Source organism: Diaphorina citri, unplaced genomic scaffold (assembly GCF_000475195.1).
Source record: "Diaphorina citri unplaced genomic scaffold, Diaci psyllid genome assembly version 1.1 scaffold165, whole genome shotgun sequence".
NCBI classification, from domain to species: domain Eukaryota; kingdom Metazoa; phylum Arthropoda; class Insecta; order Hemiptera; family Psyllidae; genus Diaphorina; species Diaphorina citri.
The window spans coordinates 85,783-113,272 of record NW_007377602.1 but is presented as its reverse complement, the minus strand read 5'-3'; the positions used below and the strand labels follow the sequence as shown (position 1 = coordinate 113,272).

The 27,490-nt window shown below is 39.3% G+C and overlaps 2 protein-coding genes and 1 long non-coding RNA gene across 4 annotated transcripts in view; all 3 read right to left on the bottom strand.

Moving 5' to 3' along the window:
• The window catches only part of LOC103505333 (bifunctional heparan sulfate N-deacetylase/N-sulfotransferase-like), a 7,987-nt gene extending 3,256 nt beyond the window's left edge, over window positions 1-4,731 (bottom strand). The window contains exons 1-5 of the mRNA XM_026820666.1: window positions 4,719-4,731; window positions 3,492-3,841; window positions 2,505-2,729; window positions 1,017-1,143; window positions 238-353 (exon numbers count right to left, since the gene is read on the bottom strand). Of these exons, the coding sequence (XP_026676467.1) occupies window positions 238-353; window positions 1,017-1,143; window positions 2,505-2,729; window positions 3,492-3,841; window positions 4,719-4,731 (831 nt within the window). The remainder of the gene's footprint in view (window positions 1-237; window positions 354-1,016; window positions 1,144-2,504; window positions 2,730-3,491; window positions 3,842-4,718) is intronic.
• A 5,452-nt stretch (window positions 4,732-10,183) lies between these two features.
• LOC103505328 (rho guanine nucleotide exchange factor 7-like) lies at window positions 10,184-20,209 on the bottom strand. 2 transcript variants are annotated; one of them, XM_008469659.3, is made up of 4 exons: window positions 20,108-20,209; window positions 18,504-18,630; window positions 17,666-17,758; window positions 10,184-10,371 (listed from the first exon to the last, which is right to left on the bottom strand). In XM_008469659.3, exons 1-4 carry the CDS (start codon window positions 20,114-20,116, stop codon window positions 10,211-10,213), a joined length of 390 nt encoding a protein of 129 aa, XP_008467881.1. In that variant the 5' UTR covers window positions 20,117-20,209; the 3' UTR covers window positions 10,184-10,210. The 2 variants fall into 2 exon arrangements, with proteins under 2 accessions (XP_008467881.1, XP_008467880.1); XM_008469658.3 differs by lacking the exon at window positions 10,184-10,371 and adding an exon at window positions 16,304-16,534.
• A 1,192-nt stretch (window positions 20,210-21,401) lies between these two features.
• On the bottom strand, window positions 21,402-22,340 carry LOC113465824. Its single transcript, XR_003390420.1, has 2 exons — window positions 22,212-22,340; window positions 21,402-21,456 (listed from the first exon to the last, which is right to left on the bottom strand). It is a non-coding gene; the product is annotated as an uncharacterized LOC113465824 (long non-coding RNA).
• Between the last annotated feature and the right edge of the window lie 5,150 nt (window positions 22,341-27,490).

Here is a 27,490-nt window from a genome sequence, read left to right as displayed (position 1 = left end):
TGCTTACCTTGGCAAACTGCTTGTTAAGCATCATATCAACTTCCAGTTGAGTTTGATTCTCGTACAGGTGAGGTTGATTACCTTGGTAAACTGCTTGTTAAGCATCATATACCAGTGCTTACCTTGGCAAACTGCTTGTTAAGCATCATATCAACTTCCAGTTGAGTTTGATTCTCGTACAGGTGAGGTTGATTACCTTGGTAAACTGCTTGTTAAGCATCATATACCAGTGCTTACCTTGGCAAACTGCTTGTTAAGCATCATATCAACTTCCAGTTGAGTTTGATTCTCGTACAGGTGAGGTTGCTGATGATTCCACATGTGAGAAAACCACGTGAACTCATGGGCATTCTCTGTAGACAGCAGAAAGAATAGAACAGTTGCAATTGGGTAAAAAATATTAATTAAAGGTCGATTCCTGCGTAAAAGGTTGTGAAAAATCCAAATCTGAGGTCAATACTACAAAACAGCAACTTTAAAAGGTCGAAAATTCAATTTTCAATTACCGTTCAAATGAAAAAGTTCAAAGAGGAGTGACGTCAAAGTTCAAAATTTACCGGTATTTTTTAAATCAATTTATCTCCGGATCTAGAAGTCGTAGAAGAAAACGAAAAATTCCAAAGAAACGTTTCTGCTCTTTGTCTTGGAAACCTCACCCTTGTAATTGTAATTTGTTTATTTGCATCAATAATTATAGATTACAATATTGCAAGGGTATATACACAAAAGAAGGTGTAAAATGGAAAACTCTGCCAGTTCTGAGCCCATTTGTGTTTTTAATAGGGTGGTATTAGGTACTTATATTTTTCATTAGGGCACAGAAATTAATGGATGCTTAATGGAGGGCACAGAAATTCATTAGGGCACAGAAAGTAAGAGCACTTACCCAAAAGGTTATTTTTAATTATTGGTTGACTGCAGTTCAGGATGAGCCAGCCAATTTAACATGGCTAGAGCACAAAAAGACATCTTTTCTTAATCTGCTATTGTCATTTGGCGAAAGCTAAAGCTGCTACCCAACAGGAGATCATCCCCTGCATTCTCCTCGGATTCACCATGATGGAAATATTTGCCGGAGAATCCGAGATTGAATTTGAATCCTCGCACCAGCTTCTGAATCCGCTTCTGTGTTCTTAGTAATGCCTGGAAAAATATACAGTGTTTCATAAAAAAACGACCCAAGTTGGGGGTTCCCATCTAAGTTTTCAAAGTTGACCTCTGGGGCCGCCCCTGATGTGTCAAAAATGAAACCCAGTGAAAAATGTTTTCCCTTGAATATATCCAGTGGAAAATGTTTTCCCTTGAATATATTCAGAGTCTCAATTTGAGACACGTATTTCAAACATGGGAAAAGGCAAGAAGGAAGAATAAAAAAAAAATAAAAAAATAAATAAAAAAAAACTGGTGTGAACATCACACGACTTTCTCGTACATTTGCGGAATACGCATTGGAAAAAAGTGAAAAATTTTCCAAGTCCCGAGCAGCCTATAGCGGCCGATTTTAGGTGGAAAATTTTCCATCTCAAAATACTCCCCATGTACCTAATAAGGGAATGTACGTACGTACAGACCATGGGCTAAAAAAAACACTTTTTAGGAATCAGGGGACCTCAAAACGGATTTTTCCACCCATTTCCCGATTTTGAAAATTTGGACCGATTGCAATACTTGTTCGGGAGAGCAAAGGATGAGTAAAGATTATAAGAATTAGAAGAATTTACCGTGGCCGAGATTTAAGATGGTTTGAAGATGGATGAGATTACGGTGAACTCATTGATTCCGATGGGGACTCAATGGCGAAGGCAAGGAATAATAATAATAATAATAATAATAATAATAATAATAATAATAATAATAATAAAAACTGGTGTGAACATCACACGACTTTCTAGTACATTTGCGGAATACGCATTGGAAAAAAGTGAAAAATTTTCCAAGTCCCGAGCAGCCTATAGAGTCCGATTTTTGGTGGAAAATTTTCCATCTCAAAATACTCCCCATGTACCTAATAAGGGAATGTACGTACGTACAGATCACGGGCTAAAAAAACACTTTTTAGGAATCAGGGGACCTCAAAACGGATTTTTCCACCCATTTCCCGATTTTGAAAATTTGGACCGATTGCAATACTTGTTCGGGAGAGCAAAGGATGAGTAAAGATTATAAGAATTAGAAGAATTTACCGTGGCCGAGATTTAAGATGGTTTGAAGATGGATGAGATTACGGTGAACTCATTGATTCCGATGGGGACTCAATGGCGACTGATCGGGGGTTTTCTCTCCCCCGTTCTTCTTGATGTAGGCGGGAGGGGAAACGATCAGCTGACACGCGTTCGGCGCGAAGATAAGGTGCGTTCACACGATCGCAATAAAAGGCGTGTTTGCACGGTTTCGGATTAAAGGAGCGGATAGGAAACCGAGTTTGAGGTCGCCCTAACAATACTTTCTCATTACTACCTTCGCTATAACTGTAGTAGGTAATAGAAAGTAAAAACGGTTCTCACCTGTATAACAGTAGAATAGAACGTCTGATTGCCGGAACCAAACTCTTCACCGCTCTGAGGCAAAACAATATGGCGCTCACTCTGGTTGAACGCAAACTCTAGTGTCTCATACGTGCTGTGATTGGTCAGAAATACGGACCAATCATCGCCCGGCAAATCGCCCCATGCTGTTTCCCCTGCCCTGGTCAGGCGCAGAATGGGAGAGAGCGAATTGAGGCCCGCATCCTGGGAACATAAATAAATTAATCAATTGTCTGTCCAAGATTCGCTCGAAACCACCAATCGTGTAACCGCCATATTGGTGTGATACTAACCCCGGATAATATAGTAGGAAAAATGCTGGAAGGACAGGAGGAATGGAACAAGATATTGCCGGAACCAAACTCTTCACCGCTCTGAGGCAAAACAATATGGCGCTCACTCTGGTTGAACGCAAACTCTAGCGTCTCATACGTGCTGTGATTGGTCAGAAATACGGACCAATCATCGCCCGGCAAATCGCCCCATGCTGTTTCCCCTGCCCTGGTCAGGCGCAGAATGGGAGAGAGCGAATTGAGGCCCGCATCCTGGGAACATAAATAAATTAATCAATTGTCTGTCCAAGATTCGCTCGAAACCACCAATCGTGTAACCGGCATATTGGTGTGATACTAACCTCGGATAATATAGTAGGAAAAATGCTGGAAGGACAGGAGGAATGGAACAAGATAAAACAAATGATAACGAAAATCTCACAGATCAAAGAGGCAGATGGGAGGAGGCCCTATAATACAACATAGTTATAGCGAACCGACACTAGGGCCCTGAAGTACTGTCCAATATATCTGGTTCCAGGGCCCTAATGGGAAGAGGGAGAGGTTGGGTTTTAGTGGATCTGGATATCCCGGTATCCGGACATCAATCCCACACTCCCTATTGCAAAGGTTTTTTTGCAATGTGCGTCTTTTGAAGAACCAAACATAAGTAATGATTTTTTTTTAAGCTTACCTTGAGTTTCATATTGCTGTGTCGGGACAGCGGAAATCCCCGAACAGGTTCGTCAAACCTCGGCGTCTCCGTGGGCGGAAAGAAGGCCACAATGCCCACACTGTACTCGCGGCAGTACTTATCGAGCAGTTCCCGATTCCACTTGTCCATCTCCAGATACTTGGCCACGTTCTCGAATACAATCACCCCGTATTTGCCCTTATCCTGATTGGTCATCACGGGGAGGGATTTCCCGGATACCTCGATTTTATACCTGCAGTTGTTGGAAATGATATGAAAAAGGATTATTGGAAAATGACTGGTTTTAGGTTTGACTTTGGGTTTGAGAGGTTTGACAGAGGGAACTGTAGGTAACTGCTAAGGTCTTATCGTCCGGGATCGAAGAGAGAAGGAAGACAGGATAGGAGAAAGCCAGTCATTCCGAGAACGAACATTATCCCATCATGATAAAATCCGCCCCGGGCGGAAAACGAACCCGCGGCCTAGCGCTTACAAGGCAGACCCACTACCAACCAAGGCTGGCTTAATGGGATGAAAAAGTTTGTTGGAAATGAGACAAAAAGGGGTTATTGAAAATGGGACTAAAAGTGGTTTATTAGAAAAGAAACAAAAAGTTTTTGGGCTGACATTTGGTTTTGGTTTTGGCTACAAATGTCACACTTGCATACTTAATTGATTTAATTATTTAAAATCTTTCCTTCGAGTTGGGTCTACCGGTTCTCGTTCCGATCACCGAAGTCAAGCAACTCGAAACACACTGGATGGGAGGCTGGAGGATGCCAAACTATTTTTTTTTCTTCTTTGGGTATTTTCTTGTAAGGGAAAAGCAAAAATGGAATATGGAAATAAATTGGAAAAAAAGTATCTTAAATGAGCAAAGGTTTATCAAATCTTTTTTTTTTTTGCTGAATACCCTTTTAGGGATGAACTATCAATTTTTTCTTCTTTTTCAATTCATATTTCATTTTATTTTTACTTTCTTTTCCTCTGAGTTTGGCACCCTCCTACTCTTCTTGTCCTTGTGTACTGTTGACTGCGGAAAGGGGGTGGATGATCTAAATTTTCCGAGTCGGACCCAGTAAAAGAGGACCCCTCATAGATAATATGGTTCTCTCTCTGTGGTTCAACAATTAATCAGACAAAAAACTCAAAAAGTACAAAATGCCAAATAATGGCTGAAAAAAAAAAAACTCAGACCTCACTTCGTTTGGTCAATTTCTGTCTCACTTTTTCTGTACATTAAGCTTGAATCCACCACTACACTACCTCCTTGTAGCGCAGTTTTCACTTTTTTCCCCGAATGAGTAAACAGAAAAGTTTTGTGAAAATTTTAGAATTTTTTTTAACTGAAGTTATTTAAGTAATATATTTTAATTAAAAGTATTAACTATTTAAATATCTATTGGTTTGTGCTTTGAGAAGTGATCTATTTCGTTTTTATGGTCAATAAACTACATTTCGAAGACCGAAAGAAATCCGCGGATTCACCCTCCAGTTAATCCCGTTGTTACAACCCCCCTATAAACAGTTTGTATAAAAGTTCTCAAGCTTTCTAAATAAAGTAGAAATAACTCTTTTAAGGAAAATTAGTTAGACTCCAAGATTTAGAAGTGATACTCATGTCCTCAAGGGACACAACTAAATCCTTGTCCAAGTCTAACACCTTCTACTACTTGTACCGCTCGAGAAGAAAAGGCATCTTCCTTCATCCAACAATAATGTTCAAGAACTTTTATCGTATTCTTCTCTTGCAGAGCTATCAAGTAAGTGTATCTTTCTTTTTCATGTAAGAAAACATTGAGATGGTGGATTTTATCAATGACTTCATCAGAGATTTCACTAATGGGGCAAAAATTTAATGATCCATAAAGGAGATTTTAATGATCCAAACAGGAGTTCGATAAAAACTCCTCCTTTTGGATCACAAAAACTCTTTTTTAGATTATTAAAAATTCTCTCATTGGTGAAATCCACGGTGATCTATTTTGATACTTAAAACTTTGGTGAATTTTGGTTTTCGCTATCAAGATCGTATTCTTCTCTTGCAGAGCTATCAAGTAAGTGTATCTTTCTTTTTCATGTAAGAAAACATTGAGATGGTGGATTTTATCAATGATTTCATCAGAGATTTCACTAATGGGGCAAAAATTTAATAATACAAAAAGGAGATTTTAATGATCCAAACAGGAGTTTTTAAAAACTCCTCCTTTTGATCACAAAAACTCTTTTTTAGATTATTAAAAATTCTCTCATTGGTGAAATCCACGGTGATCTATTTTGATACTTAAAACTTTGGTGAATTTTGGTTTTCGCTATCAAGTAGGTGCTAGGTGCTCAAAATGCTACTTTTCAACGTTAAATTTGATTTATTCTAATAAAACGTCGGTTCATTTTAATTTTCGTCTCCTAGAATGGATGGAACGGCCGGCTTTCTCCTATCCTGTCTTCCTTCTCTCTTAGATTTCGGGACGATAAGAGCCAGTTACAGTTCCCTCTATCAAATCTCTAAAAAAAAAAAAATGAATGAATTTATTTTTATTATTTCAAGAGGTTTGATAGAGGAAACTGTAACAGGGTAGGTTTTATCTTCCAGTGGAAAAACATGGAAACTATTAGGAAAAACTAAGAGCTCATTTCATTTGTTTTTCTTTTCCAGTCCGTTTCACGCGATGGATTCAGGCATCGGGAGTGATTTTACCGTGGATGAAGAAGAAGAGGATGACTGCTTATTATTTCAAGAGGTTTGATAGAGGAAACTGTAACAGGGTAGGTTTTATCTTCCAGTGGAAAAACATGGAAACTATTAGGAAAAACTATTTCATTTGTTTTTCTTTTCCAGTCCGTTTCACGCGATGGATTCAGGGATCGGGAGTGATTTTACCGTGGATGAAGAAGAAGAGGATGACTGCTTCTAGAGAGGAAGCGGCCCACTCAGCCTCGTGAGGAAAATGAGTAGCTATGACATATAAATGCGCATAGCGACCGGTGCCAGCATGGTAGGTAAACATTGGAGGATTATTGAGATATTGGGAAAAATCCTACAATGCTGCAGTGAGCACCAAAGTAACACAAAGAAACTGCATTTACATTTCGACCTCAGAAGAGAAATTACGAAAAGCAAAAACGACTAGTCCACTAAATGAATTTATTTTTAGCAATGGATACTTACAAATCGGGATAACACCTAAAACTTGTTAAGTATCCATTGCTAAAATTAACTCAAGTAAAATAGTACAACTAGTCCATTTTCACGGCACATTCTGCGAAAGGAAAATACGTTAGTCCACTAAATGAATATTATTTTACTTCAGTTATTTTTAGCAATGGATACTTACAAATCGGGATAACAGGATAACACCTAAAATAGACTTGTAAGTATAAGTATCCATTATCCATTGCTAAAAATAACTCAAGTAAAATAGTACGACTAGTCCATTTTCACGGCACATTTTCCGGCAGGCTAAAGTTGTCAATTTGTGCCACCAGAGTGTTCTGTAGCAGCAGTCTCGCTTTTCTCTCGCTTTCCATATGGCCACTGAGTACGCGTACATGATTCTGAACTGCTAGCATTTCCTGCTTCAGCTGGTCTATGTCCAGGAGGATTTTGCTGAAAGCATTGAAGGGAGTAATTTTTTTTTCTTCAGGCATCTAGCACTTCTAAAATTGTGTACACATATGTGTACACTCGGTCTGTAGAGGCTAGAGAGGAAGCTTTGTGAAGCATCGGAATAGAGGTGCTTCCTCTATTTGAAAAACGGAGTCGAGATTTCTAGAAGATAATTTTGTTAAATTTTATCGAACATGGTAAAATTTTATCTAATTTTTAATATTGTGAACTGTTCTTTTTATTACACTAATGGTGGATTTCACCAATGATTTCACGAGAGATTTCACTAATGGGAGAATTTTTAACCATCCAAAAAGGAGTTTTTAGTGGTCCAAACAGGAGTTTTTAAAAACTCCACCTTTTTGGATTATTAAAAACTAATTTTTGTATCATTAATAAATCTTCCATTATTGAAATCTCTCAATAAGTCATTGATGAAACCCACCACAAGATTTTTTAACCCAACCAAAGCCTTGTGTGTGGAAGTGACATTTATGACTGGGACCAGAGTTTAAACTTCAAGTTCAACCAGTGAGATTAAGTCATATGATTTTTAAACTTAAAATTAAGCTGATCGAAATATGTTTCACTTTAAACTCTCGTGGTCCTATTCATAAAGGAACGTAATACTTAATGAAAAAGAGTGCTTTCGAATTATTAGTGAATGGTACCTTTTTTTTAACCTGAGCAATGTCTTTATTTTTCAGGTTGAATGACAAGAATGAATGAAAGAGAGGAAGAAAGTAGAGAGAGAGAGAGAATAAAGAATAGAAGAAAGCGAGAAGAAAAATTCAAGAGTGCAAACAGAAGTGAGATTAGATGAAAGAGGAGTGCAATGAAGGGAAAGTTAACTACGTGAACACATTCGTACAAGAACGGTACACACTGCAAATCTATTCGGGAACAGACAATGTTCCTAAGGACAGGTAGGTTGGAAATTTTGAACAGTCGAATTGACATTCAACTTGGAGTCAGCCGTCTTGAGGGCCATGTTGTCTTGGACTCTAGCCTCTTGACGGTGAAAACGGATCGTGTGGCGCTGTTAGGGGTTCTCAATTTTCTTATAAGATTTTACACACCAAACAGGAGCTATCGCCACACATTTATTATTATTTTTTGTAAATATGAACCCGCGTCTGCTTTGTATTTGTAATCGCTAGGTCCCGGGTTCGATTCTCGCCCGAGCAAATTTTATCCTACACATGGCCTTAATGCTTAGCGTGTAAACAAATAAATAACATAAGGTTCGTTCTCGGAACGGTTAATTTTCTGCTGTCCCCCTATATTTCATTTCGGGACAATAAGACCTTCCTTGTTACAAAATCAAAATAATAATAGTAAATAGTTGGTTATTTTTAGTTGGTAGTAAATAGTTGGTTATTTTAGAACATGCCTCGGTGGCGTAGTGGTCAAGACGCTCGCCTGGTAAACAGGAGGGCGTAGATGCGATCCCAGCCGAGGCATGGAATTTTATCCTCATTTTTTTGAGACTTTGACCACATAATAATGGAGCTCTAAAGGTTAGGTGATAGAGAACGCCTAAGGCGTTAACCTCGCCCAGTGGTTACCTTCCACTCAAGAGTCTATTAGTATTATTTATGTTCCCTTGTTGACCCAGATACTCGCAATTAGAAAGTTTTTTATTTTTACTATTATTTTTTTTTATTTGTGTCTCTTTTCGCTCATCTGCTGAGGGACATAGGTATGTTCAATGTACAAATGTACGTATACTACGGGATGACTAGGTGGGTTGAAATGATAAACATATACTTCTTCACTATTTGATAGTGAAGCTGCCAAATATCATATTATGTCTTCACTACAAATAGTGAAGAAGTATATATTTATCATTTCAACCCACCTAGTCAAGATGGACCTTCACAAAATTACAGAATCTTCAATCTATCGTTACTACGGGATGGGCAGAACGCTTCCAAAGCCCTCTATGAATAAGCGTAGTTACTCAAGTTGAGTCACGTTGCGAATGGTTAGTACTTGGTTGGGTGACCAAACGTAACCATTCTAAATGTAAAGGGGCTTTTCAGCCCTATCCCGGAAGAACCTGGGAATGTGCCCCTATGAAATGACTTTTTTTTTTTTTTTTTTTTTTTGTCAAATATCATTCTAATGTGACCAACCGCTAAGCATTATGGTGAAGTCGGGTTGAGTTATTAGTAAAAAATGTTTAGTAGACACCACAAAGGGCCATTTAACAAAAGGTGAAAGGGGGGAAAAAAGTTATTGAGCATAATTGCATAAAAGTGTTAGAAATTGCCGGGAGGTGCGCAAACGTCGAGAGTTCGAAGCGCTGCCCGGCCTATATTAGTACGAAATGAAAGTAGGTACACTCTTAAACTCAGTTGCTAACCATACTTTGCCCACCAAACAAAATGCAACAATAATACTCTAGAAAGGACTTTTTTCCCCCTTTTAAGCACTTTAACACTACGTACAACTTAAGTTATCATGTTCATACTATGCAATCTCACAATACAGCCAACACTATGTACAGGAAGGCTGTTATCAATTGCCTTCTGATCAATCTCAAAGACAAAGCTTCGTCACACGGAAATTCCACTCTGAAAGCAAGACGGGGACAAAAGAAAGTAGGTACACTCTTAAACTCAGTTGCTAACCATACTTTGCCCACCAAACAAAATGCAACAATAATACTCTAGAAAGGACTTTTTCCCCTTTTAAGCACTTTAACACTACGGACAGTAGGTCGTCCGCGCCGTAGATAGGACTTTGTAGCTCCTTCTAACAGGAAGTTGTGTTTCTAGTACAAACAGAGCAGAGAGTAAAGGATGAGGCTAGGCAGAGTAAGTCTTGTACTTAAGTTATCATGTTCATACTATGCAATCTCACAATACAGCCAACACTATGTACAGGAAGGCTGTTATCAATTGCCTTCTGATTAATCTCAAAGACAAAGCTTCGTCACACGGAAATTCCACTCTGATTAGGATTATTGAGATACTTATTGGGAAAAATCCTACAATGCTGCAGTGAGCACCAAAGTTGTGACATAATAACACGAAGAAATTGCATTTACGTTTTACAAATGACAGAAGGATGAGGGCAGAATATTGATCTTCCCAGGAGGTAGTCCTCAGTCAATATGGGCTGCCTTAGACATCAGTGTCCTTAGAGGGATGTTGGCACAGCACCAGGATTGCGTTCGACGTCCCCTCAGGGGAGAGAGAGTGGCTACGGAGCGGGAGGGTAGGGGTTCGATACCCGGGTAGGTGTCATCTTCCAAGTGTAGATCTTCTGTGTACGGGGAAACGTGTAATATGAGGGATTCCATTTGAGCAGAATAAAATAGCTATTGGGTTGTATGGAAAATGAATACCTACTACTTCAGAGTAATGGGGTTAAAGGGTAGTACGAGTAGGTAGGTAATACAAAGTAATAACTTTGAAAAAAATAAAATAATAATCACAATAAAAAAAAAATAAATAAAAATACAACTTTGAGCTGAATGTGTGTGTGTTTTTTTTTTTTTTTTTTTTTTTTTTTTTTTTTTCAACTTATTGTTTCATCACCTCTTCTGGGCTTTCAACATAGCAACGTGTGTCCATGATAAAGTAATTCTGATTAATGTAATACTCCGTGGAGTGAGCAGTTTATTCTTCTTTCTCATGATGTTCAATGGCCGATTTCGGTGATTGAGCTTTTTCATAAATCCAGTCCGCGGACTGAGCTATTTACAATTTTTTTTTTTTTTTTTTTTTTTTCCAACTTATTGTTTCATTACCTCTTCTGGGCTTTCAACATAGCAACGTGTGTCCATGATAAAGTAATTATAATTAATGTAATACTCCGTGGAGTGAGCAGTTTATTCTTCTCTCTCATGATGTTCAATGGCCGATTTCGGTGATTGAGCTTTTTCATAAATCCAGTCCGCGGACTGAGATATTTACAATTGCTCAATTGCCGAATTTCGGGGATTGAGCAGTTTGCATTTTTTTTCTCCGCGGAGTGAGCGGTTTTTTCCCTCAATTCGGGGATTGAGGCTAACATGTATATTGTCATATTATTTTACTATTGATAAAAAATTATTAAGTATCATTTTAGTTGAGTTAGTGAAAATAGTGACAAGTGCACGGTGCAAATAAAACCAATAAGTAAACTAGCGTCTAGTAGCAAACTAATAGGGAAGTTATTAGTTATTACATAATTTAACTTACAAGTCTAATATAAGTTATAACGTTATAATTGTAAGACTCATAAGGGCACATTATTTTTTTCAGTGATATAGTGATACATCATTTGTAAAATTAATTAATTCATTCATTTATGATATCATTACTTAAGTGTACTTACTACTTACCTTGAAATTTATGTTTTTTTCCCTTTTTTTTTACTTAAGCATTTCTGTTAAAGGTTTGGCAACGTCTCATTCCACGTAAAGATAAGACTATGATAACATGCAAAAGCGAAAATTTCACATTACCGACCATCGAAGGTCCAGTGTTCAGTTTCCATTGGACCAGAGGTCAATTTCCCGAAAGGCAAATACACCTATGGTAAATATCATTTTCACCAGAGACTTAATTAGAGATTTCACTAATGGGAGAATTTTTACTAATCCTAAAAGGAGTTTTTAATGTTACAAATAGGAGTTTTTAAAAACTCCTCCTTTTTCTTAAGCATTTCTGTTAAAGGTTTGGCAACGTCTCATTCCACGTAAAGATAAGACTATGATAACATGCAAAAGCGAAAATTTCACATTGCCGACCATCGAAGGTCCAGTGTTTAGTTTCCATTGGACCAGAGGTCAGTTTTCCAAAAGGAAAATACACCTATGGTAAATTTTATTTTCACCAGAGACTTAATCAGGATTTCACTAATGGGAGATTTTTTTCTCAGCCTAAAAGGAGTTTTTAATGTTACAAATAGGAGTTTTTAAAAACTCCTCCTTTTTGGATCATTCTTATGACTGGGACCAGAGTTTAAACTTCAAGTTCAACCAGTGAGAATAAGTCATATGATTTTTTAAACTTAAAATTAAGCTGATCGAATTATGTTTCACTTTAAACTCTCGTGGTCCTAGTCATAAAGGAACTTAATACTTAATGAAAAAGAGTGCTTTCGAATTATTAGTGAATGGTACCTTTTTTTTTAACCTGAGCAAAGTCTTTATTTTTCAGGTTGAATGACAAGAATGAATGAAAGAGAGGAAGAAAGTAGAGAGAGAGAATAAAGAATAGGAGAAAGCGAGAGAAGAAAAATTCAAGATTGCAAACAGAAGTGAGGTTAGATGAAAGAGGAGTGCAATGAAGGGAAAGTTAACTACGTGAAGGAGGAGTACAAAAATAATGAAGAATAATAAATAGAATTCAATAAAATTGATTTTGAAAAAAAAAAAACATTATTTTAAAGGATTTTCACAAATCAGATTTTTGACAACACAGGCGTGGCTAAAACAAGATTTCCGATCTTTTTTTGGATCTACTGACTTGGCAGGAATCTTTTCACACGAAGAGTTTTTTTTATGGGATTTCATTACTTTTTGTAGTATGGGTATTTATTTATAAAATACGTTTGGAGTTACCTTGAAATTAGTTTACCCAATAAAAAGGCCGCTACGCCAGAGATTTTAACAGGTGAGCTAATAAAATTGAGAGTAGTGAAAAAAAAGGGGATTCAGCTAATAAAAGAAGGTGAATGACCGGCAGTGCGTGTGAGAGAGAGAGGAGAGTAAAATAAATTAGGATTCCAAGATGACCACGTTTCTTTCATTTTCGAGACACACTAGTCATGATTTCAATGGGTTAAAAGTATACTTGTCTCTTTAAAGCCTATAAAATTATCTAAATATTGGTGTCACTAGTCATGATTTCAATGGGTTAAAAGTATACTTGTCTCTTTAAAGCCTATAAAATTATCTAAATATTGGTGTTAGAAATTGAAAGACTTTATATTCAAGAAGAGCCCAGAGCCGAAAAATTAGGTTTCGAGCAAAACTTCTTTTGGTAAGAAGTATTGGGAGGATGTTATATTGGTGTTAGAAATTGAAAGCCTTTATATTCAAGAAGAGCCCAGAGCCGAAAAATTAGGTTTCGAGCAAAACTTCTTTTGGTAAGGGAGGATGTTATCTTGTTGGATATCAACTTAAATTTTTAGTAAGGTTCGGCTCTTCTTGAGAAAGCCTACTGATTGAAAGACCTAAGGCTTTGAAGACCTCCCTATAGGAGCCAAGTCTTTGGTAATATGTTAGTGAAATACACCCTAAATAACACTTAAAAAATAAACACGTGGGCGGTAAAAATATGGTATATAACTTATAACAGAATAGATATGTTCGTAGGTCAGTGTTCTTTTTACCCACTGAATTGGTCCATCTTCAAATCCCTTGATTGAAAGACCTAAGGCTTTGAAGACCTCCCTATAGGAGCCAAGTCTTTGGTAATATGTTAGTGAAATACACCCTAAAGAACACTTAATAACTTAAAAAGTAAACACGTGGGCGGTAAAAATATGGTATATAACTTATTACAGAATAGATATGTTCGTAGGTCAGTGTTCTTTTTACCCACTGAATCTTCTTGAGAAAAAGCCTTGCAATTATTTTGTGCTTAGATAGAAATATTAAGATGATAATATTATTAAGATGTTTATTTATTTAGATTTTAGAGTTATGATATAGGAGATTCTATATTAGACAGCACTTGATTTTTTTCTTGTTGTATTACTAACTTTCTATTCTTAATGTTGATTGTTAGAGATAGCCACCACTGACTGAAGATGAAATCTCAAGGTGTCGCAAACTTTTGTAGAACAAATATTCATCAGATTGTAGAACATTTTTTTTTTCCTATCTCGGACCAAGATCAATTTGAGATATATTTTTCGTTTACTACTTTAAATACTTATAGATATTTATCTTTCAAAGTTTGAAGTTTGAAAAGTAAAAATAAAAATGTAGGTAGATGAAAATACCTATTAGGTATGTCAAATTAAAACTTCTCGTGTGATTGTATGGTCAACTTAGCAAAGATCAATGCTTAATAATTTTAACAAGAAAAGAATACGTATCCTAAAACAGAAAGATTTCCTAGAGATGTTCATCTTTCAGTCTCCCTATGCCTTCTTCACTCCAATTTACTTTTTATTAGTTCTCACTTCTCACAACTATTCTTATTATTATTTTTATTGTTCTCTGTAGATGATAGCAGATATTTATGTTTAGATTTAAGACTAGAGATGTTCATCTTTCAGTCGCCCTATGCCTTCTTCACTCCAATTTACTTTTTATTAGTTCTCACTTCTCACAACTATTATTATTTTTATTGTTCTCTGTAGATAATAGCAGATATTTATGTTTAGATGTAAGAATTCGTAACTAAAGAGACGTCTGAGAGAAGTAGCTACTGAGAGGGGGCATTTTATAAAAACCCAAAGGTTTTACATCAAGGTTCTATGAACAATTTCTCACTACGCGCTCGGAATTCGTTCGTGGAATAGCCCATAGTCGTGTGTTCTTAAACCGCCTCTTTACGATACGATATTTTGTACTGGGCGAAGATTTTATGTGTGGCTCTTCTTGAGAAAAAGCCTTGCAATTATTTTGTGCTTAGATAGAAATATTAAGATGATAATATTATTAAGATGTTTATTTATTTAGATTATAGAGTTATGATGTAGGAGATTCTATATTAGACAGCACTTGATTTCTTTTTTGTTGTATTACTAACTTTCTATTCTTAATGTTGATTGTTAGAGATAGTCACCACTGACTGAAGATGAAATCTCAATGAATCCAGGATTTCTGAAAACAATACAACAATAGGGATAAGACATATATGATATTAGGTAACTTTTTAGCCAGTCTAGTTAGTTTGGCGAGTAGCGCTAGGTCGCGGGTTCGATTCCCGCCCGGGGCGAACTTTAGACAAGGTCAGGGAACAGATAAGGTCAGGGGGGAACTTCATCCTAAACAGATAAGGTTTGTTCTCGGAACGACACTGGCTTTCTCGTATCCTGTCTTCCTCAAAATGGAAACAATAGTCTTATTAGTCACATACAACACAAACAATGCTTTCTCGTATCCTGTCTTCCTCAAAATGGAAACAATAGTCTTATTAGTCACATACAACACAAACAATAAAAAAATATTAATGGTGGGTTTCACCAATGACTTCATCAAAGATTTCACTAATGGGAGAACTTTTAAAGATCCAAAAAAGAGTTTTTAAATTAATGATCTAAACAGGATTTTTTGAAAACTCCTCCTTTTGGAATCATTAAAAAAATCCTTTTTGGATTATTAAAAACTCCTTTTTGGACGATTAAAAATTCTCCCATTAAGTCATTGGTGAAATCCACCATAAGGGTTAAAAACACAGAAACAATCAGGAACTATGTACGAATATGTATTAATCTCAATGAGAAAGGCAGATTATCACGTACTATTGCGATCTCCAAGGGCCTATAAGTAAGGATTAAAAAGAAATTAGTAGGTATTAGAACGAGAAATCTGAAAGTACACGAAAAACATTGAATAAATCAAGTTGGGCCAAATGTGCACAAAAGATTATAAAAACAAGCAAAAGATAATTTATGTAATTGCCCTAGGTAACTCTCTGTACAGAAATTAATAAGCCTACCGATCGAAAGACCTAAGGCTTTGAAGACCTCCCTATAGGAGCCAAGTCTTTGGTAATATGTTAGTGAAATACACCCTAAAGAACACTTGAAAACTTAAAAAGTTAAACACGTGGGCGTTAAAAATATGGTATATAGCTCATTACAGAATAGATATATTCGTAGGTCAGTGTTCTTTTTACCCACTGAATTGGTCCATCTTCAAATCCCAAAAATATTCATGCAAACTTTGAGAACTAGGTAAGAAGAAAAAACAGTAAGGTTTAATGTTTGGTTAGACAAGGTACAAGAACATAGGCTTAACTGGTGCTTGGTTAAACACACAAGGACACGGTACATATTGAGGTAGAAACACACTATCACGTGAGCACACGTGACGTGAGGGCAGTGGCAGTGTAGCTATCATGAACGAAATCACCTACTGTTACGTGTTTTACGAATACGTAACAAGAACGAAATAATGTGGGAGAACTTTCAAGTCTTTGAACCACATCCTTCTGACTTCCCATGAGCTCACGTGACGTGATAGTGGTGTGTTTCTACCTTCAGAAACACAATTTCACAGACAGTTAGAGACAAACACAAATTGACAAAAGACTACAAGCAAAGCATTTACTAGAGAAGGATGAGGGCAGAATATTGATCTTCCCAGGAGGTAGTCCTCAGTCAATATGGGCTGCCTTAGACATCAGTGTCCTTAGAGGGATGTTGGCACAGCACCAGGATTGCGTTCGACGTCCCCTCAGGGGAGAGAGAGTGGCTACGGAGCGGGAGGGTAGGGGTTCGATGCCCGGGTAGGTGTCATCTTCCAAGTGTAGATCTTCTGTGTACGGGGAAACGTGTAATATGAGGGATTCCATTTGAGCAGAATAAAATAGCTATTGGGTTGTATGGAAAATGAATACCTACTACTTCAGAGTAATGGGGTTAAAGGGTAAAATCGACCTCCACAAAGTTACCGCGTCGATCACGCCCAAAGAGGGGAACCGAGCTTCAGAAGAGGAGGAATTGCGAAAAAAAAAGGTCGTGGCTCGTGGGTATGTACAGGGTCAGGCGTGGATATGCCTGTCCCGATGCAGCATACTAAAGAGATAGGAGCCCCTCATATCGTGAGGAAAAAATCACGATATGAGGGGATCCTATCTCTTTTGTATGCTGCACCGGGACAGACATATCCACGCCTAACTCTGTACATAACCACGACCTCAAGTCAGCTCCCATGGCGTAGTGGTCACTGTGCTCGCCTTGCACGCGGGAGACCCGGGTTTGATTCCCGGCGGGGTCAAGAAATTTGTATCAAGCAAATGATTGATTCCGTGACTGGCTGTTGCGGGGCCCACTCAGCCTCGTGAGGAAAATGAGTAGCTATGACCTATAAATGCGCATAGCGACCGGTGCCAGCATGATAGGTAAACATTGGAGGATTATTGAGATATTGGGAAAAATCCTACAATGCTGCAGTGAGCACCAAAGTTGTGACATAATAACACAAAGAAACTGCATTTACATTTACATAACCACGACCTCAGAAGAGAAATTACGAAAAGCAAATACGACTAGTCCACTAAATGAATTTATTTTTAGCAATGGATACTTATAAATCGGGATAACACCTAAGACTTGTAAGTAAAATATCATTTTCACCAGAGACTTAATTAGAGATTTCACTAATGGGAGAATTTTTACTAATCCTAAAAGGAGTTTTTAATGTTACAAAGGATCATTAAAAACTCCTTTTTGATCATTAAAATCTCCTTTTGGACGATTGAAAATTCTCCCATTAGTGAAATCTCCCATTAAGTCAATGGTAAAATCCACCACTACTCCGAGTTGAAACTAAGTGGTAAAAAATTAGGTGTGAGAGTGTTAGTGCTAACCTGGTTAGTATCTTGTGTTAGGGACGACACAACCATCACCACACTAGCGCCATCTAGCGACTAGGCTAGCAACTCACCAGAGTTGAGGGTGTGTCGAGATTGGGACGAGGTGGAGCAGTAGGCTTCAATGACCTTGAGAATCTGAGCGTCCTCATCGTAGCTCCGCTCATCTGTGTAAACAAAAATGTAAACAAAATACATTGGATTGTAAACAAAATATATTAGAGTGTAAACAAAATACATTAGAATGTAAACAAAATACATTAAAGTGTAAACAAAATACATTAGATTATAAACAAAAGACATTCGATTGTAAACAAAATTCATTAGATTGTAAAAAAAAACATTAGATTGTAAACAAAATACATTAGATAGTAAGCAAAGTGAATTACCTACATTGTAAACAAACTGAAGTTTATAGAAGAAACAAAACTATTCTGGTAGACTTACTAGTAGAGATCAAAAACAAGGTCCAAAAATTGTTGACAAAAAACAGTGATATCCCTCAAAAAGAACTGTTTTGTTGAAAATTGAACGCCAAGAAATTTTTAATCGTTTAAAAAGAAAATTATTATCAAAATTGAGCTAGACTTTGTCGACGAAAAATAGTGATATCCCCCAAAAAGAACTCTTTGTTGAAAATTGAACGCCAAGATATTTTTTATCGTTTAAAAAGGAAATGATTATCAAAATTGAGCTAGACTTTTTTGACGAAAAATAGTGATATCCCCCAAAAATAACTCTGTTGTTGAAAATTGAACGCCAAGATTTTTTTAGAATTGATTTTTTTTTTTTTTTTAATTCTTGGCGTTCAATTTTCAACAGAAGAGTTATTTTCGGGGGATATCACTACTTTTCGTCAAAATTATATTTGGTTTAAAAAGAAAATGATTATGAAAATTGAACTAGACTTACTAGATCTGTACGGTTTGAGTTTCTCATTACGACAGAATGATGGATGTAAAGGAGGTGCAGGTCTCAGGTGAGTTAGACTCCAAGGTAGCTCCATATTAGACGAGGAAGAGTCACTCTGACGATTCTTCTGTGGCAAACCAAACAAAACAGTCAGATTGATATCAAGTAAGATTTTGTTGTGGTCAAGGCGCTCGCCTGGTAAACAGGAGGGCGTGGGTTCAATCCCACGCCATCCTGTTATGGCCGAGGTATGGAATTTTATGAGACTTTCACCACAGTAATAGTAGTAGCCTACTGCTGGAATAAAGGGAATTTTCAGCCCTATACGAGCAGTATAAATAAGCACTATTATTATCTTGTTGGCTCCCGGATTTACCAGTTATCTGATGCTTGATCAGTACATTCGCTAGTAACATCACTCGAAAAAGAGCCTGTGGAGGGGATTTAAACAGCGAAATTTCTTTACCTGTGGAACATTTTTTTTTTTTTTTTTTTTGTCAAATATCATTCTAATGTGACCAACCGCTAAGCATTATGGTGAAGTCGGGTTGAGTTATTAGTACAAAATGTTTAGTAGACACCACAAAGGGCCATTTAACTGTGGAAAATTTTTTTTTTTTTTTTTTTTTTGTCAAATATCATTCTAATGTGACCAACCGCTAAGCATTATGGTGAAGTCGGGTTGAGTTATTAGTAAAAAATGTTTAGTAGACACCACAAAGGGCCATTTAACAAAAGGTGAAAGGGGGGAAAAAAGTTATTGAGCATAATTGCATAAAAGTGTTAGAAATCAAGCGTGCCGGGAGGTGCGCAAACGTCGAGAGTTCGAAGCGCTGCCCGGCCTATATTAGTACGAAATGAAAGTAGGTACACTCTTAAACTCAGTTGCTAACCATACTTTGCCCACCAAACAAAATGCAACAATAATACTCTAGAAAGGACTTTTTTTTCCCTTTTACGCACTTTAACACTACGTACAGTAGGTCGTCCGCGCCGCAGATAGGACTTTGTAGCTCCTTCTAACAGGAAGTTGTGTTTCTAGTACAAACAGAGCAGAGGGTAAGGATGAGGCTAGGCAGAGCAAGCCTTGTACTTAAGTTATCATTTTCATACTATGCAATCTCACAAGACAGCCAACACTATGTACAGGAAGGCTGTTATCAATTGCCTTCTGATTAATCTCAAAGACAAAGCTTCGTCACACGGCAATTCCACTCTGAAAGCAAGACGGGGACAAAGCTGAAGGGAGAACACGAAGGGATGTACGATCGCGCAGATAATACTGTAGTTCAGGCTTCCAAGACTCTTTTTTATTCCGGAAAAAGTTTCACGTCGTCAACATGCCATGGTTAGAAGCCAGGTTGGAAGGGAGAACACGAAGGGATGTACGATCGCGCAGATAATACTGTAGTTCAGGCTTCCAAGACTCTTTTTTATTCCGGAAAAAGTTTCGCGTCGTCAACATGCCATGGTTAGAAGCCAGGCTGTGCTATGAGTCGAGATCATCCTCAGTGTTAGCTACGCCACTACAGCAATAGAAGTTAGTGAAGCGTTGGGCACACTCACACGGTCATAAGCAAGGGGAGGGTCACACGTTCACTTGCCTGACTCATTGCCTGGGGGACTGGCTGGGGTTGCTGGGGGTCCTCCACGTCTGGGCGGCTCAGGTGGGGTCGGTGTCAACAAGGACGCAATGGGGATCTTCGTCTTGAGCCACCAGTGAATGTACATCTCTGAGCGGTAAGTGGTTGCCTGAGAGGCGACGGACAGTTGCACGGCGGAGCTGGCTGATGTATGCGGGGTGGAGAGAGAGGATGACGTGCACGCACAGTGAGAGTTGCTCGGGTTGTCGGGCGAGGCAATGTCCGCCAGACCGCTGTCTGATGAGCGAAGACTGCACGTGCAGAACTGATAGCCGAACCGGTGTAGGTGGTGATGCTTGCAGGGGGAGAGCTTGGGAAGGGTGGGCGGGAGAGGGTTCCCGTTGTCGTCAAATGCGAACGGCGCGCTGAATTCATCTCCATCGTAGGGAGGTGGATCAAACGGCTCACCAGTGAAAGGTTCCCTATCGGGAAATGGGACGCCGTCAAAGTGTTCTCGACCACATTCCCTAACCGTTCTTTCGTCTCCGAAAGATGTTGGAGGACATGGTGCTGATTGGCGGGACAGAATAGGGTTGCCGTTGGCATCAAAATGCACACCATCTGTCGTATCTTCTCCGTGATGTTCATAACCAAACTGGTTATCAAGCAAGCCTGTGTTCGCTCTCTAGAATCAGGAGATGATACCACAGTGTCACACTTCAGTACACAAAAATCACTCTGAGGCTTACCTAGGTGTAGGGGCAACTTTTTTTTTCCAATATAAATATCTCTTTATTTCATAATCTGAATTTCACAATTTCAATCAGATTATTAAAGAAATAAGTATCATCCCTTGCAATAAGGCTCACTATATCCGTCCGCATGTTGGGAGGCCGCATGCGCCAGACGTTCCCCTGCGGCGTCAGAACCTCCTGGTAGCTTGGATGTTGAATTAGCACCCACCAAAAGGGAACTCATGCGAGACCGCGCAGACTTGAGTATCGGCTCACTAAACCGCGACCTCATCTCGACCGAATGCTGAGCAAAAGGGGAGCGAAACGATACATTCTCTTCGCCCGTGATCTTGGACAGATCCAGGTGAACGTTGCCCCGTGTGATACCGCCTTGTCCAGCGTTCCCTAAGCCGCCCGCTTGAAGGAATTTGCCTCGTGTAAGCGCGCATTGCTGGTAGTCGAACGAGCTACACGAGCTAGTTGTTTCCACACTATCCTCTTCTTCTTCTTCTTCCTCGCTAGATTCCGTACCATCCTGGGTGCAAGGTTCAGGGTATTTAGCTTTCATGTTGAGAGCAAGATCTGATGGCAACTTGACAGGAGATGAAAACTTCACTGGAGACGAGAGGGCATCAGCTGAAATAAAAACGGGAATTGGTCAACCCAGTAGTAGGCATTAATCTTTTCCAAATTCTTCGTGGTAAAGCAGAGCTTTTTCACAACGTCTGTGGATATCACAACATTACTAAGAGCTCCCTTTGCAATCAATTTCCATATTTCAATAATCTTTTCACACTGGTAATGCCGCCACTGGTCGCTACTCGATTAAAGTAGCTCCTCCATTGTCTTCACGAGGCTGAGTGCACCCCGAACTTCAAGCAAAAAGCCGAAAAAACTTCGGCCCCGCCGGGAATGGAACCCGGGACCTCCGGAGTGCAAGCCTAGTGTGATACCCACTCGGCCACGGAGGTTGCTCTTAGTAGGCATTAACCTTGTTGGCATAATGGGATAACTTGTTCTGAGGTTTGAATTGAATATTTCATAGAGGGAATTGTTATTTCGGAGGGATTTGGAGAGGGATTGAGGGAATATAAAGGGAGTTTTCAGCCCCATCCCGAAAGTACCTGGGAATTGTTTAACTGCTAAGCTCCTATGATCCCGACAGCAAAGAGAGAGGGAAGACAGGATAAGAGAAGTTAAGGCGGTCTCTTCCTGATCCCTTATGTGCCGCGTCCATTTTAGTTTAGGACTATTGCACTGTAGGATAAGAGAAAGTCAGCCGTTCCAAGACCGAACCTTATAGATATTATAGATGCTCCAAATTTTCGGAGTCTGACGTACAGTTAAGGAGAAAAATGAACCTCTCGAGGGGTCCTGGTTCCAAAACTTACGTGTTGGCTTGTACTCCTGTACATAGTTGGACGGGAACCATCCAGTTTTCTCATTGAAAGTGCCCTCCCACCATCCCCCATCCTCTTTCTGAGTGACCACGATTACATCCCCCTTTTTGAAACAAAGCTGAAACACAAACAGAACACAGTGGTTAGCAGTTTTCACCAAAGAATCTATAGGTAAGTAGTTAAATACGAGTAGATAGAATTATCAAAGGCCACATCATCACAAGTCTCGTCACACAAAGGGCTTGGTAATGTATCCCCAAAGTTTCCATTGGATGGTATTGTTTCATGTTCATTGAATGCCATTGTATGACTTTGAAGAGAGGTGCGTTCATTCTCAGAAGTAGGACATGGAATCAAGTTGGTATCACAAGTGGGTCTGCTAGCACACTTATCAATGGTCTCATCACTACAAGTCTCTTCACACAAAGAATTCCGAAATTTATCACCACAACCAGATGGCATGTTAGAACTTTCAGGATCAGCAGGTCTTGTATCATAGTTAAGAGTTACTGCACTTTCATTCTGTATGGAGGACAATTGTTCATCCTTGGTAATCTTGTATAAGACTACATCTTCTCGAGAACTCAACGGTCTTATATCACAACTTGGAGAGATTGGCATTTCAGCAGACGAACTATCAGGTAGGTTTTCACGAAAGAGTGTAGGTGGTGGCACTGTTTCATCTTGAGCAGGTGTAGATGTTTTGTCTTCATTAGGAATCTCAGTGATATCAGCAAATTGACTAACCAAGTTTTCACTGTTATTATTGGATAGCATTTTATCACCTTCGTCAACGGTAGTAGATCTTCTGTCATCGTTAGCAGTGACGGAATTGCCTTCTAGTTCACCAGTAGGGTTATCACAGACATCGTCCAGTCTTATGTCTTCAATGTGCAAGTTTGTTCTCTCTTCACATTCAATGCAAGGAGGACATTTCACACTTTGCATAGAACTTACAGTGGGGTCAGATTTTAAGGGTACTTTTGTAGAACTTTCATTAGTTATAGCCGTTAAGAGTCTTTCTCCACGGTCACTAAGCTCGGTAGAGTTTGCTTTCTCACCGTCAGATGATGCTTTTACATTAACAATGTCCTTGCTGTACTGCGATCTCCAAGGGCCTATAAGTAAGGATTAAAAAGAAATTAGTAGGTATTAGAACGAGAAATCTGAAAGTACACGAAAAACATTGAGTAAATCAAGTTTGGCCAAATGTGCACAAAAGATTATAAAAAAAAGCAAAAGATACCTAATTTATGTAATTGCCCTAGGCCCTAGGGTAGGGTTATCACAGACATCGTCCAGTCTTATGTCTTCAATTAGTAAGTTTGTTCTCTCTTCACATTCAATACAAGAAGGACATTTCACATTTTGCATAGAACTTCCAGTGGGGTCAGAATTCAAGGGTACTTTTGTAGAACTTTCATCAGTTATAGCCGTTGAGAGTCTTTTTCCACGGTCACTAAGCTCGGTGGAGTTTGCTTTCTCACCGTCAGATGATGCTTTTACATTAACAATGTCCTTGCTGTAAAGATAATCAATAGAATTATCACAGGACTCTGGAAGATCTTCATCAGACATAGTAGAGCTCTCTTTGTTATTATTCTGTATACAAATGTCTTCAGTATCACACTGTATGCTGGAATCTGGACGGGTTGGTTTCATATCACAGTCATTGGCGTCTACCTGTGCACACAGTATATTATTCACACGAGGGAGGATTTTATCACAGAGGATATCACAGGTATTCAATTCAGAACCATCCATTTCTACCGATGCTGTATGTAGACCTTCAACTTCAGAGCTACGTAAATCCAAGCTGGGAACCTCTTTATTACAGTGTACAGGGCTTACCGTTAGTCCAACTTCATTGTTAGGCAGGTCCAAGTTAGTCAGTCCCTCTCCATATGGTAACTCGGAACCTGGCAACTTTTCACAAAATTCTGAACGAATTCGATATCCATCTATTTCACAATCAGAAAAGCGAAGACTAGCTTGATCTCCATCTGTTTGACTATCACATGAATGAAGACCCAGAACATTTTGATCACCGTGTACAGAGCATACTTCACGACAAGTTGTACCCTCACAGGGTGACCCACAAGCACAGTATGGTATTGAGGGGTCTCTAACTTTTCCTTCAGATGGCGACTGAGATCTCGGAGGTCTTACTACTTCTTTGTCGAATGAACTGGAAGGACTATTTGGTTTATCACAGGTTGACCTTGACTTTGATGAGATTCCTCCTTCGGATGTCCTTGAAGAATTTACTCCTCCTTCAAGAAGTGGCCTTGAATTTACTTCTCCTCCTTGAAATCGTGACCTTGATGGACTGAGTTCTTGTATATCACAAGATGTCCTTGGAGTATCAACTTCCCTATCACAAGATGATCTTGAGGCTCACAGGTTGACCTTGACTTTGATGAGATTCCTCCTTCGGATGTCCTTGAAGAATTTACCCCTCCTTCAAGAAGTGGCCTTGAATTTACCTCTCCTCCTTCAAATTGTGACCTGGATGGACTGACTTCTTGTATATCACAAGGTGTCTTTGAAGTATCAACTTCCCTATCACAAGATGATCTTGAGGCGTGTATCCCTTCTTCACAAGGTGTCCTTGCCCCTTCACACCGAGGACAAGCAACAGTACTACCATCAGAGGACAGGTCACTCCGCCTATACTCGACCTTATAGTAAGGCACTTGGACTTCATACTTCAGCGGTGTACAGCGGTGGCACACTCGGTTGTCATCACAACTCTTGTCGAGTACAAAACTCCCCGAACTGGACGACAGGGGGCTTCCAATCTCCAAGTTAACGCTGGAGTGGAACAGATGCGATTGAGAAGCGGTTTGATCAATGTAACAACTCTTGTCGAGTACAAAACTCCCCGAACTGGACGACAGGGGGCTGCCAATCTCCAAGTTAACGCTGGAGTGGAACAGATGCGATCGAGAAGCGGTTTGATCAACGTATGAAGAGCCTGTGGATGGTTTTAGATCAACGATTGAGGAGTCTGTGGATGGTTTTCGATCAACGTTTGATTCGATGGAACGAACGTCCGCGTTGTTTGAGATCTGGGAGAGATTTATATTCTCGGTCACAGGGTCTACTTCCCCCTCTGCTTCAGATTCTATCGCTCCGAGGTTCAAACTAGAATAACGTTTGAGGAGCCTGTGGATGGTTTTAGATCAACGATTGAGGAGTCTGTGGATGGTTTTCGATCAACGTTTGATTCGATGGAACGAACTTCCGCGTTGTTTGAGATCTGGAAGAGATTTATATTCTCGGTCACAAGGTCTACTTCCCCCTCTGTTTCAGATTCTATTGCTCCGAGGTTCAAACTAGAGTGTGGCTCACTATACCCGTCCGCATGTTGGGAGGCCGCATGACTGTGGATGGTTTTAGATCAACGATTGAGGAGTCTGTGGATGGTTTTCGATCAACGTTTGATTCGATGGAACGAACGTCCGCGTTGTTCGAGATCTGGGAGAGATTTATATTCTCAGTCACAGGGTCTACTTCCCCCTCTGCTTCAGATTCTATCGCTCCGAGGTTCAAACTAGAATGTGGCTCACTATATCCGTCCGCATGTTGGGAGGCCGCATGCGCCAGACGTTCCCCTGCGGCGTCAGAACCTCCTGGTAGCTTGGACGTGGAATTGGCCCCCACCAGAAGGGAACTCATGCGAGACCGCGCAGACTTGAGGATAGGCTCACTAAACCGCGACCTCATCTCGACCGAATGCTGAGCAAACGGGGAGCGAAACGAAACATTGTCCTCGGCCGTGATCTTGGACAGATCCAGGTGAATGTTGCCCCGTGTGATACCGCCTTGTCCAGCGTTCCCTAAGCCGCCCGCTTGAAGGAATTTGCCTCGTGTTAGCGCGCCTTGCTGGTAGTCGAACGAGCTACACGAGCTAGTTGTTTCCACACTATCCTCTTCTTCTTCTTCCTCGCTAGATTCCGTACCACCCTGGGTGCAAGGTTCAGGGTAGACAGGGTCTCGTGTAGGCTGAGAATCTCGCGGAGGTTGCTCGTCAACTGCTGGAACTGCTCCTTGCTCATGCTGAAACGTGGCAACGTCGCGTTGATTAGAATATAAAGAGATAAATCTGGTGTGAACATCACACGAATTCTATTACATTCGGGTACGTCCATTTAAAAAAGGAAAAAAAATGTATATTTTTCTGTCTGTCTGTCTGTAAACAAAATATCTCGAGAATGGTAAAAGCTAGAGACTTGAAATTTGGTATGTAGCTGTTAAGTGTGACAAGGATGCGACATGAAACTTTTGGGTAAGACCGGTGCAACGGTTGGCGGCATTTTACCACTTTTTGGCGTTTTTCGGTGTAATTTAACAATATCTCGGGAACGGTATAAGCTTGAAATTTGGATATATAAATATTTTCTCTCAGGTTGGTAGGTACCTACTATAAGTGAGGGTTGATGGGCAGCTCCATTTTGGACACCTACTAGGTCTTGAGATGAAGTTCACCTCGAATGGGACTCTAACCTGCTACCTAGACCTTACAAGGCAGGCACATTACATTCCAAGGTAACTGGGCTGATGAGTTTTGTGCATCTGAAATAGACCTATTGCAGAGGAACACCCTTATCAATTAGGGTGAAAGATTTATGATCTAAAATGATAAAATAAATCAACTTACCAGCTACATTTGAATATCCTGTTCGGGGAAAATAAAAACACAAATGTTATTGCAGAGGAACACCCTTATCAATTAGGGTGAAAGATTTATGATCTAAAATGATAAAATAAATCAACTTACCAGCTACATTTGAATGTCCTGTTCGGGGAAAATAAAAACACAAATGACACAGTAAGTAAGGAAGAGCTCTGAATACTGAGCACTGTGTTTTAATAATTATTACATCAAATTTGGTGTTTAATTTGGGAAAATCTATTTATGGAAGCAAGAAAATCTGCAGATTTGAAGTTTTTGAAAGGGGCCGGGGGTTCCATGGGGTGTGAAAATTGCAACACTGTAATCATTATGCACAGTATTGAAAAATTATGCACAAGGCGGGTTTACGTCAGCGCTGTTCAACGATTCATGGAAAACTCGGATTTTTACTTTCCTTATCCTATAGGAAGGAAAGTAATGTAATCGGGTCAAAATTTCGATGGTCAGTTTTTAGTGCCAAAACACGTTTTGAGGTCCCTAGAGCCTAAATCCAAAGTTTCAGCCATTGGTCCGTGGGTGTGTCTGTGTGTGTGTCTGTCTGTCTGTCTGTAAACAAAATATCTCGAAAACG

What these genes read in the sequence shown, in the direction of transcription:
- LOC103505328 (XM_008469659.3), bottom strand. An exon ending in ACTCAAACCGTACAGATCTA is followed by an intron (nt 17,759 to 18,503) that starts GTAAGTCTAGTT and finishes TTGTTTACACAG; the next exon opens with ATGAGCGGAGCTACGATGAG. An exon ending in TCGACACACCCTCAACTCTG is followed by an intron (nt 10,372 to 17,665) that starts GTGAGTTGCTAG and finishes CCCCGTACACAG; the next exon opens with AAGATCTACACTTGGAAGAT.